Genomic DNA, 13,182 nt, shown 5'->3' on the forward strand with positions numbered 1-13,182 from the left:
CACAACTGATTAAATAATCCATAGAGTTATTTGATTTATTAAACTGTAACCAAGGATTTAGGCAAATTCCTCATATTATATCTGTTTCACAGTTAAGAATGACTTATGGGTCTTCCTTTTGGGACAACAAGAATGTTAATAGGGTAGGAGGGCTTCAAAATAAAATCCAGCTCTCCATTCAAATGTGATCTTGAGGTTCAGTCAAAGGCCACTTTCACTATAATAAGGTGCTAAATAAACATCAGCTACCCCAAACTTACCTATGGTTTAAACCTTTGCATACACAGTTCATGAAAAAAAATATAATTATAATCGTCAGATAGAAAAAGAAAAGTAATGATAATTACTGATAATTATCAGAAATGATAATTTCAGTCTAAATCCTCATGAAAACTGAAGGATTACAGTGTGTACAAATTTTACTCCAAAACACCAAAAAGCATACCCAAAACGCTGTAGAAGTGACCACCAAAGGACGCCCACTTCACTTGACTATTATGTGGTTGTGACTAACATTTATTATAGTGGTCAAGCATATTTTAAGGTGGATATTAAAATGTATCAGTATTTAACACTGAGAATCCATTCATCCATTCATGCCACAGTCTTCTGCTATCGCTAGTTTCACACTAGCGCCCGGAGTCCATTCTCAGCTTTCCGGCTTCTGCATGCAGAAGACGGAAAGCTGTCAGACCGGGTCCGGCCGTGAGTGCATGTCCGACTCTGTGTCCGATTTTTAAAAAAACGGCCGGACATCTTTCAAATGAATGGGTTTGAAAGAGTCCTGCAGGTTTCCGTCTCCTGCTCAGTTTTGTGCAGGAAACAAAAACCTGCATGAACGGAGACTAGGCGCAGATGTGAACGAGCCCTTTATGAGTTTTATAAGGTGGTTGCATTGCAGGCTCTAAATTAGAAAGGTGCTTTCCCACCTGTACCTTCCTTTTTAAGCCAAGTACCCTCGAAGGGGTTTCACATTAAATTCCTTTGCCCCCTCTTAATGTTTCTATGTCCTTGAAAAAAGGTCAAAGATGTACTTGTTAAATTGATGCATAAAATCTTAGGATTAGAAAGAAAATGGTCTGTTTTATCAAGGAACAACGTCATATTTGTCTAGGGAAGTGATAGAAAACCTTTTAGAGACCGAGTGCCCTAACTGCAACCCAAAACCCACTAAATTATCACAAAGTGCCAACACAGAATGCATTTCCTACTTTTGAACAATTAATGTTCACTATTTATATCGCGCAGGATTTATAGTACAATGTTATTACAGCCTGTACTAATATCACATCTGCTATAAGCCACTAGGGGGGCGCTCCCTTTAACATCATGCCCGACCTTCCCAGAGGCCTTTGCTGCAATGATGTGGGATTTTACCAATCAGATCGAAACAGCTGTCCTTGGCTGAGAGACTGACTTAGTGGGCTGCATGACTGAGTCACTGTCTCCCTATATTAACATCATGGGAGACAGATTTGCATATTCGTCCCATGATCTGCTATAAAACAGATACTGTGTAACAGAAATAGTGAAGGGGCTCCTACACTGTACTTTCTGCCCCACCGTGGCCCCCACACTGTACAAACTGCTGCACAGTAGTCCCCACAATGTACAATGTGCTCCACAGTGGCCTCCTTGGAGTATTATATGCTCTGAAGTGGCCCCCATGCAGTAGTATTATATTATATGTTCCAGAGTGATCCCCACACAGTATTTCATGCTCTACAATGGCCCCCACACAGTACAATGTGCTCCACTGTGGCCTCCAAACAGTATTATATGCTCCACAATGGCCCCCAGACAGTATTATATGCTCCATTGTGGCCCCCACGTCCCCAGACAGTATTATATGTACCAGTGTGGTCCCTACACAGTATTTTATGCTCCACCATAGCCCCTCACACAGTATTATATGCTCCACTTTGGGCCCCTACACAGTATTATATGCTCCACTTTGGGCCCCTACACAGTATTATATGCTCCACTTTGGGCCCCTACACAGTATTATATGCTCCACTTTGGGCTCCTACACAGTATTATATGCTCCACTTTGGACCCCCACACAGTAGTAACATGTTAGTGACATGAACGGCATTGGCATATACATATGGCCAATTTTCAACATGTATTTCATATATATTCCATGCTGGGATCTGCGTAAAACTGTGTATATTTTTCTGTTTTGATATCACAGGAAAAAAGAAAAAAACATGTCAATTATTGAGAAGGTTTTTTCATAATAATTTAAATGGGGCTAAGTGTGTGGATCTGTGCAAGTGCAAACTGCAAATCCAAGCCTCAACCTTAGGTTTTTGATACAGAATTTCTTTCAAATCAGAAGTTTATTTTTCAGCATGAGCAAGCATTCTTAAGATGTCTAGTGATATTAAAAGTACATAGACATAGTGAGCTAGATAATAGCACTTCAACCTGAAACCACAAGCAAATGTTTAAGGAGACACTGTGTCAAGTCCCTTTTATCAATATAATCTCTGACTTCATGTTTTTAATTGCAAGCATCTGCAAGGTCAAAAGCTTCAATGATAGTTCTCAGTACTTTGACCTGAAGTGAACTAAAAAAAACCCCATAATTCATGAAATATGGCAGATTGTGTTGTGGGGCCAACTGAGTTGTTTCCTTAGCTACACCCTTGTTAAGTAGGTGGTTCCACTTCGTCATGTTGTGTAACTACACAAAGATGTCATAAGGTAAGGTTGTATATTATAATAATGAGTTGTACTATCTTGATGTGATATATTTCCTTATGAGTCAGTTCTTGTGAACCAGTATTTTATCATAGCACTTGTTTATGTGTTAGCAAAGAAAATCTAACAACACAACAAGAACAATGAAACAGAAGTGGGATGTAATAGGCATTAGCAGTTCACTAACTTCAACTAGAAATGAGCATACTAGATCCATAGTAATCCTATTGAATACAACAGCCCTGATCCAAGCCTGATTCTATCCATCAACATGGAAGAACTAGATGAGCTAAGTATAAACGGATCCTGGGATTTAAGTTAGACATACATATCAAAGTCACCCAAATCTCCAAAATTTCTGTAAGATTGGTCACCAATATGATAGTAGCAGCTTAAAAGTGTATCTTTGATGGAGGGAACATTGGATTTCACTATTCTCAGTCCTTTGGGTAAGCATCTACATGACATGACTAGCAGTTGTTTATTCTTCTCTCACCTTAAAAATAATCATATAAGCTTGGCTGTGCATTCGGACGACAGCTCTCTAATGTGTATGATCACTTTTACTGCATTATTCAAGTTCTATTGAAATAAATGTTTCTTATTCCCAGGCTCCCCATTGTGCCTGTAGCTGTGGTGTCTGTTGGTCTATTCCGTGAGAAAACGGAATGCTAATAAGACATCTTTAGGACATTGAGAAATCTCTTTGCATGATACTAAGGTATTCTGTTGATCATAATTGCTTGACTACCCCCTACATGGAATAATTCAATTGTGTCATTGGCGTGTGATCTTTACCCATATGTCACGAGCTTTACAGCGCTCTTCGTTTCATTAAAACAGTATTTTACCTTAGACATTTATAGCCTATCCATAAGACATATTATGTATGTCTGATATGTTTCATTCCACCTCAGAAACCAAAATTAGTCAAAGTACTGCTTACTCCCATCCCCTAGTACACATTACCTGGTATCAATATTTTATAGACAAGGGAGTTTGCTATCAAAACCTAACTTATAAAGTGTTATTCCTATATCAGCAAATAGCCAAGATGGGATTAACTGACCACAAGTCTCGATCACCAGGGTGGGACTTATGGAAACAGATGTGCAGTATTTCAATAACTCTCACAGGGGCGAATGGGAGCTATGGAAACACTGTAACACAGCTGAGCTACTGTAACTCCAGTTATGGAAACAGCGTAGCTAAATGTGCTCCACTTTATTGGAATTACGGAAGCAGAGTAGAGCAGTGTAGCTTATGCAGCGTTTACACTTGCGCCTTGACCTGTCCACCGTGATTCCGCCTAAATCCACAGAAAAACTGCTTGGGGATAGTTTGCCGGCAGTCAGCTTAAAAACCCGTTAATTTCAATGGGTTTTTAAAGCAAACTGCCAGTGTCCGTATGCAATCTCTCCGCTGTGAAACAGTTTTTTTGCACAGACACAAAGTTGGACAAGCAGGACTTCATGTCCGTGCAGTTAAACTAGTTTCAGAGTTGAGAGGCTGCATATGGACACCGTTGTTTTCTTTAAAAACCCATTGAAATGAATGGGTTTTTAAATTGACCACCAGCAAGCCGTTCCCAAGCAGTTTTTCCGGGATTACATGGAATGTCAGCGACAGGTCAGGGTGCAAGTGTGAACACCGCGTCACTTGTTTCCATAAGCCAGGCCCTGGAGATTGGGATTTATCGCCAGTTATTTTTGACTTGGTCAAGATTTGCCCAGAGGAGAATAACCCTGTAACTACTCTGAAGCATTCACTATTGAATTCTCATTCCAACATTTGCTGATGGCATTTCATGCAAGTGAACACTAGATGGCCAATACAACACAACGTTTCAGCTCTGAAAAGATGAAAACTGCTATTTCATCTTTTACTTTCAAGGAGATAAATGGCAAGGTAATTGCTAGGTTTATCTGAGTTTTCCCTCTGTATACACAAGGGAGGTCGACCACAAAGCCAAGTCCCAAAATGAGGAAAGTCTCACTTGTATGCTTAATATCATCACTCATTTATAATTGTGCTAAGCGTTCACAGGCTATATAGGAACACAGATGCCATCCATATGTTAGAAAAGTCAAAATCCAAAAACTCTGGAGAAGATTATTTTTCCAGAGTGAGGGACATATATTTGTTTTCTTTATGTAAATAAGAATATTTTTCAGGAATACAATGTCAACACATCTTCTTCTACATGGGAAAACACATCAGGTCCATGACAGTGATGAGTTAAATGTGTGTATTGTAGTAATATTTGGTAACATTTTCCTTTTATGTAACCGTTTCTTCCCTTGATGGTAACCTCAATATGTGACACAATAAGACCTGACATTCTGTGCCAGACATGTACAATACAGAACGTTTATATGGGTGGAGAAGTGAATACTATTACAAATTACACAGAACGTTAAATGGGGATTTTGTTTAAAGCCATTACATAATATGATCATCAGCACATTATTTACTTCTATCAACCATGCGTCATGTTACACAGACACAAATGAAACCCATCAGCTTCTGACTGTGTGAAGTCTCTGTCCATACATGTGGATTACTCTAATACTGGAGAAACACAAATGGGGGGATTAACTTCTAAAACCGAAATGTTGACTCAGATTTAAAAGATTTAGCGTAATATTTTCACATGATTTTTTTTTTAAATCTGATTTTCTAACAGTTTAATATTTCAAAACCCCACTGAATCCCAATGGATTTATCACTTTGTCATGGCCATTTATTATTGTTTTTGGATTTCTTTTGTATATACATTGTTAATTACTATTGCTTTAGTTTTGTCTATATAGAAAACAGAATCAAACCATGAGTGATCATATATCATTGTAGTATCTAACACTACATAATCTATACTGTAGGATATGTTCCATAGTATATTAAAAGTATACAGTATAACAAGTATTAAGATTCTTAAAGGGGTTGTAGATAGAGATGAGCGAACACTAAAATATTCGGGGTTCGAAATACGATTCGAACAGCCGCACACTGTTCGACTGTTCGAACGGGTTTCGAACCCCATTATAGTCTATGGGGGGAAATGCTCGTTTCAGGGGTACACAACATTCGATCAAATTCTACTTACCAAGTCCATGAATGAGGGTCAGGCTGGATTCTTCTCCCTGCGCAGCGTCCCCGCGTCCTCTTCCGGCCTTGAATTCACTCTGCTAGGCATCGGGCCTGGGCAGAGTCGACTGCGCATGCCCGCACTACAAGCCGACATGCGCAGTTGGCTCTGCCCAGGTCCGATGCCTGACAGAGTGAATTCAGAGCCTACTAAAGGTAGGAGAAGAACCAGCATTGATTGGCAATGTATAGCATTCTGCCAATCAATGCTGGTTCTGTATCGAATCTTAACTTCGAACAGCTAGTAGTACTCGATCGAGTACGAGTATTTCGAATACCGTAGTATTCGATCGAATACCTACTCGATCGAGTACTACTCGCTCATCTCTAGTTGTAGACAATGTTAACATGGTGACATATCCTTAGCATAACCTATCAATATCTTATTTGTGGGGGAACATAAGAAGTGTATAGTGTGTTATTCTGTAAAATAAGTTATATCTTACAAGTATTGATGAATTTTGTCTTTTCGCCAACTACACTTTGATTATAACTCAGATTTATGGCTCTGAATTGGGACCAATATTGATGAGTGTTTTAGCTTATTTCTAGAAAATGCACAACCATGCATCAACAATACACTCAATAAAATGGTAGGAATTTTCTTGTTTATATTACTTTGTAATATGCAAAAAAAATTTTGTTTCCTGGAAAGAAAACATTGAAATCCTGCAGACACCAAGACACTTGAGTTTTTTATATTGTTTTTATAGTTGTATGTATAATCACAAATGTATAGCGTATCAAATAATAATTCAGAACTGCATTTATCAATGCACAGGAATATGCAATGTGATATAGTCACGGTTTATTGTTATATTCCACAGGTAATACCATGCTTCTCCGTGTACTTCCATCAGTGTATGAGATGCAGCCTCAGCCAATACATCAATTTCTGAGAGACCTAGTTTCACAGATGCCCCATTTAGAGGAAGGCGAGCAGCATCATATGCTACGGTTGTTACAAGCAATAGCAAAGGCGAAGCAAGCAAAGGTAATAACTACTGTAAATTAAATATCTGCAACTGTGCGTATTTCATATTATGCTTTTATTAAAAAAAAAAAAAAAAAAAAGTAACAGGAGACAAAATGTCCTCTATTGCTTACCCTTCCCATTCTCCGTCACCTGAATTTTGCAGTTTGGACATGTTTAATCTGATGCCAAGAAAATACCACATGCAAGAAGGTAGACTTGAGGTAGTTTTCCACAGCTTTATACCTGTTAAGTCCCTTGTAGACAACTGTATGAATGGTCAATGTGCTATCCGGGTTTTCCCACTGACCCACTCCTTTCTTTGGACCCGTAAACATGACCATGAATTACATGATCCCATGTGCAGGCCAACAGTCCAGGCCGCAAAATATGGAACAGGTCCTATTCCTGTCTAATTTTGCAACTGCGCTTCGTGGCTCCTATTCATTAAAAGAAAGGGGCCATAGAAGCACGGGCAGTGCACAGATGACATCCATGTATCGCCCGGGCCGTTCATTCATGGCCGTTGGTTAGCGCACAATTGTGTGCAACCGGTTTTACAGTAAGGCTATAAGTTCATGTACTTGATACTAAGTTGGCACTGGGTTAGCTTTACAGATAATAGGACCCTCTTAGGTAATAATGAAATTGAATACCGTTCCAGGTTGAGTATCAACCCTAAAACCTGATTTTGAGGCATGACCACAAAACAAGAGAGAGGTCCCATCCTTTTTACTCCTTCTTCTGCATAGGCTAGAGTTTGGGAATAAAATCTAGCATGAGTGTTATGATCTCCATTGTAGTGTGATCGATTGCTTGATATCCCTTTTTTCAGTATTTGACTATACAGTGTTTGTTTATACCCAAGTTTACTTTACCTTATGCACGTTGTGCTACCTATTAGTGACATAGCCACTGTGTATGGTAAGATTTAAAGGAACCTATCATCAGTTTTATGATGTTCTACCTATGGGCAACATGAAAAATCTACAAGCTTCCACTTCCACAAAAACTATGTTTAATGCTGAAACTTTTTGGCAACTCAAAGAAACCTGGCATTGACAGAATTGTCTCTGGCATAGCTAATAGTCAGACCAAGCTGGCTGGGGAGAAGATGGAGGGAACCCAGTCAACACTTCACTCCATGCTTGGTGATTTTTAGAGCCATGTTTTCTTTGAAATGCTGCACACAGTTCTATGTAAAAAGAAAGTATGTCACCTTTCAAGCCGCTCATGGTGATGGCAGGTTTCCTTTAAATAACACAGTTATTTGCCCACCAGTTATGTGATACATCACTAGGAATTTCATTCTGTAACATGTAAACCTGATCTCCTGCTCTGTTCGTGCATTTGTTGGGTGACCATACTTGAGAGTGTATTATTTTTGTAATTTATAGTCCCATTTACAGTTCTAAGCAGCTGTCCATTATCGTCATCTTTATTCCAGTAATCATCTTATAGGTTCAATTACGCTCTTGTCTTCAGTCTTAATCCCACCTAGCAGGATGTTAGAAGAAAAATTACTGTAAAAGATTGTTCATGTAACATTCACCGCTAATGATATCTCAGAGTACCCCCATGTGCAGCTCTTTTAGTAAGGAAATACATTTATGTAAATTTTGGAAATTATGTCATTAAAGTATAAATCCAAGAAACTGGATCGTAGAAAAATAAATCTCTTTCCCAAAAAAAGTATAGGTTTTTATTTGTTATCTTCCAGTAAAAACAATTGGAAAGTCTGTATTGTAAGCAAATTGCATTGCAAAGAATATAGAATATGCAATTTTCCTTCTCTATAATATCATTCCGCTTATAATAGTCTATATTAATGGTAATGTTAAGCAAGTATCATGTGACCTTGTTTGTAATTTCAAAAGGATATTGTATCCAAAGAAATTTGGGATATATTCCTTGGATATGTCTCATAGTTGGGGGTCCCACCGCTGACACATCTAGTTATCATCTATTTAGCCTGCAATAGAGGAACCATATTTTTGCTATATATATATATATATATATATATATATATATATATATATATATTATAAAAATGAATTCTTGTATATATATATATATATATATATATATATATATATATATATACAGTCCTATGAAAAAGTTTGGGCACCCCTATTAATCTTAATCATTTTTAGTTCTAAATATTTTGGTGTTTGCAGCAGCCATTTCAGTTTGATATATCTAATAACTGATGGACACAGTAATATTTCAGGATTGAAATTAGGTTTATTGTACTAACAGAAAATGCGCAATATGCATTAAACCAAAATTTGACCGGTGCAAAAGTATGGGCACCTTAACAGAAAAGTGACATTAATATTTAGTAGATCCTCCTTTTGCAAAGATAACAGCCTCTAGTCGCTTCCTGTAGCTTTTAATCAGTTCCTGGATCCTGGATGAAGGGATTTTGGACCATTCCTCTTTACAAAACAATTCAAGTTCAGTTAAGTTTGCTGGTCGCCGAGCATGGACAGCCCGCTTCAAATCATCCCACAGATGTTCAATGATATTCAGGTCTGGGGACTGGGATGGCCATTCCAGAACATTGTAATTGTTCCTCTGCATGAATGCCTGAGTTGATTTGGAGACGTGTTTTGGATCATTGTCTTGCTGAAATATCCATCCATGGCATAACTTCAACTTCGTCACTGATTCTTGTACAGTATTCTCAGGAATCTGCTGATACTGAGTGGAATCCATGCGACCCTCAACTTTAACAAGATTCCCAGTGCCGGCATTGGCCACACAGCCCCAAAGCATGATGGAACCTCCACCAAATTTTACAGTGGGTAGCAAGTGTTTTTCTTGGAATGCTGTTTTTTTGGACACCATGCATAACGCCTTTTTGTATGACCAAACAACTCAATCTTTGTTTCATCAGTCCACAGGACCTTCTTTCAAAATGAAGCTGGCTTGTCCAAATGTGCTTTTGCATACCTCAGGCGACTCTGTTTGTGGCGTGCTTGCAGAAACGGCTTCTTTTTCATCACTCTCCCATACAGCTTCTCCTTGTGCAAAGTGCGCTGTATTGTTGACCGATGCACAGTGACACCATCTGCAGCAAGATGATGCTGCAGCTCTTTGGAGGTGGTCTGTGGATTGTCCTTGACTGTTCTCACCATTCTTCTTCTCTGCCTTTCTGATATTTTTCTTGGCCTGCCACTTCTGGGCTTCACAAGAACTGTCCATGTGGTCTTCCATTTCCTTACTATGTTCCTCACAGTGGAAACTGACAGGTTAAATCTCTGAGACAACTTTTTGTATCCTTCCCCTGAACAACTATGTTGAATAATCTTTGTTTTCAGATCATTTGAGAGCGGGCTGTCCATGCTCAGCGACCATCAAACTTAACTGAACTTGAATTGTTTTGTAAAGAGGAATGGTCCAAAATCCCTTCATCCAGGAACCAGGAACTGACTAAAAGCTACAGGAAGCGACTAGAGGCTGTTATCTTTGCAAAAGGAGGATCTACTAAATATTAATGTCACTTTTCTGTTGAGGCGCCCATACTTTTGCACCGGTCAAATTTTGGTTTAATGCATAGTGCACATTTTCTGTTAGTACAATAAACCTCATTTCAATCCTGAAATATTACTGTGTCCATCAGTTATTAGATATATCAAACTGAAATGGCTGCTGCAAACACCAAAATATTTAGAACTAAAAATGATTAAGATTAATAGGGGTGCCCAAACTTTTTCATAGGACTGTGTATATATATATATATATATATATATATATATATATATATATATACTGTATATATAAAGAATATTAAAAGTTCAAGTTAACCCCATTTCCCTAGAATATATATATAAGTACTTAAATACTGTGAAACGCCTACACATTAGGTATTCCTGTGTCCAAAAACACCAACTCTACAAATCTATAAAAAAAATTCCTGTAACACTGTAGCAGGAAAAAAAAAATCAAAAGTGCCATACCGCTGTTTTTTACTGTTCGGCTCTGATAAAAATTTTAATAAAAAGTGATTAAAGCAATAGCAATTCCCAAAAATGGTATAACTGAAAAGTACACCTGACACCGCAAAAAAAGACGCCCTATGCATTCCTGTACATGGAAGTAAAAAACGTTACGGGTGTCAGAATATGACGACTTTCACAAAAAAATTTTGGATTTTTGTTAAGGGGGTTAAAATGTAAATAAAACCATATAAATTTGGTATCCTCAGAATCGTACTGAAACAGAATACAGGTGACATGTCATTTTGGTTGCACAGTGAACAGCGTAAAAACAAAGCCTGCAAGAAAGTCGCACACATACACTTTTTCTTGAATCCACCCCATTCAGAATTTTTTCCAGCCTCCCAGTACAGAAGAATTAATGGCGGCATCATGAAGAAAAATTTGTCTTGCAAACATTAAGACCTCATATGGCTCTGAGAGCAGAAAGATAAAAAAAAGTTATGGGGTTTGGAAAGAGGGGAGTCAAAACCGAAAAACTAAAAATTCCTCTGACGGGAAGGGGTTAATGTCATCCATCTATTCAACACTATACATTCATGCTAATAATGTCACTTTAATCATATGCGTTGCATGTAAGAATAAGAACATAGATATATATCAAATGAGTTTATGTTTCTAAAAGAGAGGACTTTCTAACAGATAACAAGTTCAGACTCCACAGAAATCACATAAAGAAAATTTTCTCATGTAAAAACATTTGCATTTGTTATTAAAGAAACAAAAGAAATGTATATGAATGAGAGTTGTTTAGCTTGGCAGGTCTCCTTTTGTCACTTAGTACAGTAAGGTTATTATGTGAGGAGAAGGCATGTTTCCTACATTGGATAAACAGCCCTGGCAAGAGCAATCTCAAGGAACTAAACACTTTGTAAATTGTGTCTATAGAGCTTGTTCAAATAATCTTTCTGTGACTATATTTCCAGGCATTGGCGCAAGATGAAGCCTATGTGAGGTCCTGAGTGGGGTAAAAAGTTTAGACCAAGGCTGACTCTACGTTTCTCTGAATCTTATCAAGCTACCTCCCTCTAGTCTGATGTGTTAGTTTTGAGTTGGTTTAGGGTTAACTGGGTCTTAAAAATAAAAAAATAAAAAAATCCATATTAAGACTATTTTACTATTTTAGTAAATATTGGTATCTTCCGTTATATATAAAAAATTATGGATTTTTTCTTTACTATTGCTATTTTTTCTCCCCACCTCTAAGATGTGCTAGGAAGCTGGAACAAATTCTGAATGGAGTGGAATTGAGAAAATGTAGATGAGATATTTTCTTATGGCTTTTGTATTTATGCTGCTCACTGGATGGTATAAGTGACACATTACTTTTATTCCCAGGGTCAGTATGATTATGACAATAACATATTTATTGCTGGCGGTAATAAATATATAAAACATAAATGATAAATAACAATTATAAACATCAACACAAAGAAGTTTAATTTTTGGATAGCTGCTCTTTAGAGATGAGAGAGTAGTATTCAATCGAGTAGGTATTCGATCGAATACTACAGTATTCGAAATTCTCGTACTCGATCGAGTACCACTCGCTATTCGAATGTAAAAGTTCGATGTAGAACCAGCATTGATTGGCCGAATGCTATACAGTCGGCCAATCAACGCTGGTTCTTCTCCCACCTTTAGAAGTCTTCTCCGTGCAGCTTCCCCGCGGCGTCTTCCGGCTCTTCATTCACTCTGCCAGGCATCGGGCCTGGGCAGAGCCGACTGCGCATTTCCGCTTGTAGTGCGGGCATGCGCAGTCGGCTCTGCCCAGGCCCGATGCCTGGCAGAGTGAATTCAGAGCCGGAAGATGCCGCGGGGACACTGCAAGGAGAAGACTGCTCGGAGGATCCAGCCCGACCCTCACTCATGGACTTGGTAAGTATAATTTGATCGAACGTTGCCTACCCCTGAAATGAGCATTTTCCCCCCATAGACTATAAGACTATAATAGGGTTCGATATTCAATTCGAGTAGTCGAATATTGAGGGGCTACTCGAAATGAATATCGAACCTTGAACATTTTACTGTTCGCTCATCTCTATTGCTCTTATCCACTTAAGGTAACTTTGAAAGCGGGTTATCCCAGGTACAACAACTTTTGGAGTTTATGTTTCAGAGCACAACAGTTCACACCTAGAAATCGTGTATATTTGGAAAAACTGCAATTTTGACTTTTCACCTTCTACTGCGCATTAATTTCTGCAATATAAATCAATGCAACATTGAAAGTGCAAAAATTCTCACTACAAACTTTGGTTCATTGCTTGAAGGGTGTTGTTAAGTGGGTTATCTTGGATTCAAAAGTGTGGGCATATTTGGGCACAAACTAAGGGGCAGGAAGTAAGGACCACT

The 13,182-nt window shown here is 38.3% G+C and overlaps 1 protein-coding gene across 1 annotated transcript in view; it reads left to right on the forward strand.

The window, feature by feature from the left end:
- The window catches only part of VEPH1 (ventricular zone expressed PH domain containing 1), a 261,145-nt gene that overhangs the window by 54,187 nt on the left and 193,776 nt on the right, over positions 1 to 13,182 (forward strand). Inside the window, exon 5 of the mRNA XM_075268752.1 lies at positions 6,681 to 6,847. Within this exon, the coding sequence (XP_075124853.1) occupies positions 6,681 to 6,847 (167 nt within the window). The remainder of the gene's footprint in view (positions 1 to 6,680; positions 6,848 to 13,182) is intronic.

The sequence above is a fragment of the Leptodactylus fuscus genome, chromosome 3 (assembly GCF_031893055.1).
Source record: "Leptodactylus fuscus isolate aLepFus1 chromosome 3, aLepFus1.hap2, whole genome shotgun sequence".
Lineage (NCBI taxonomy): Eukaryota > Metazoa > Chordata > Amphibia > Anura > Leptodactylidae > Leptodactylus > Leptodactylus fuscus.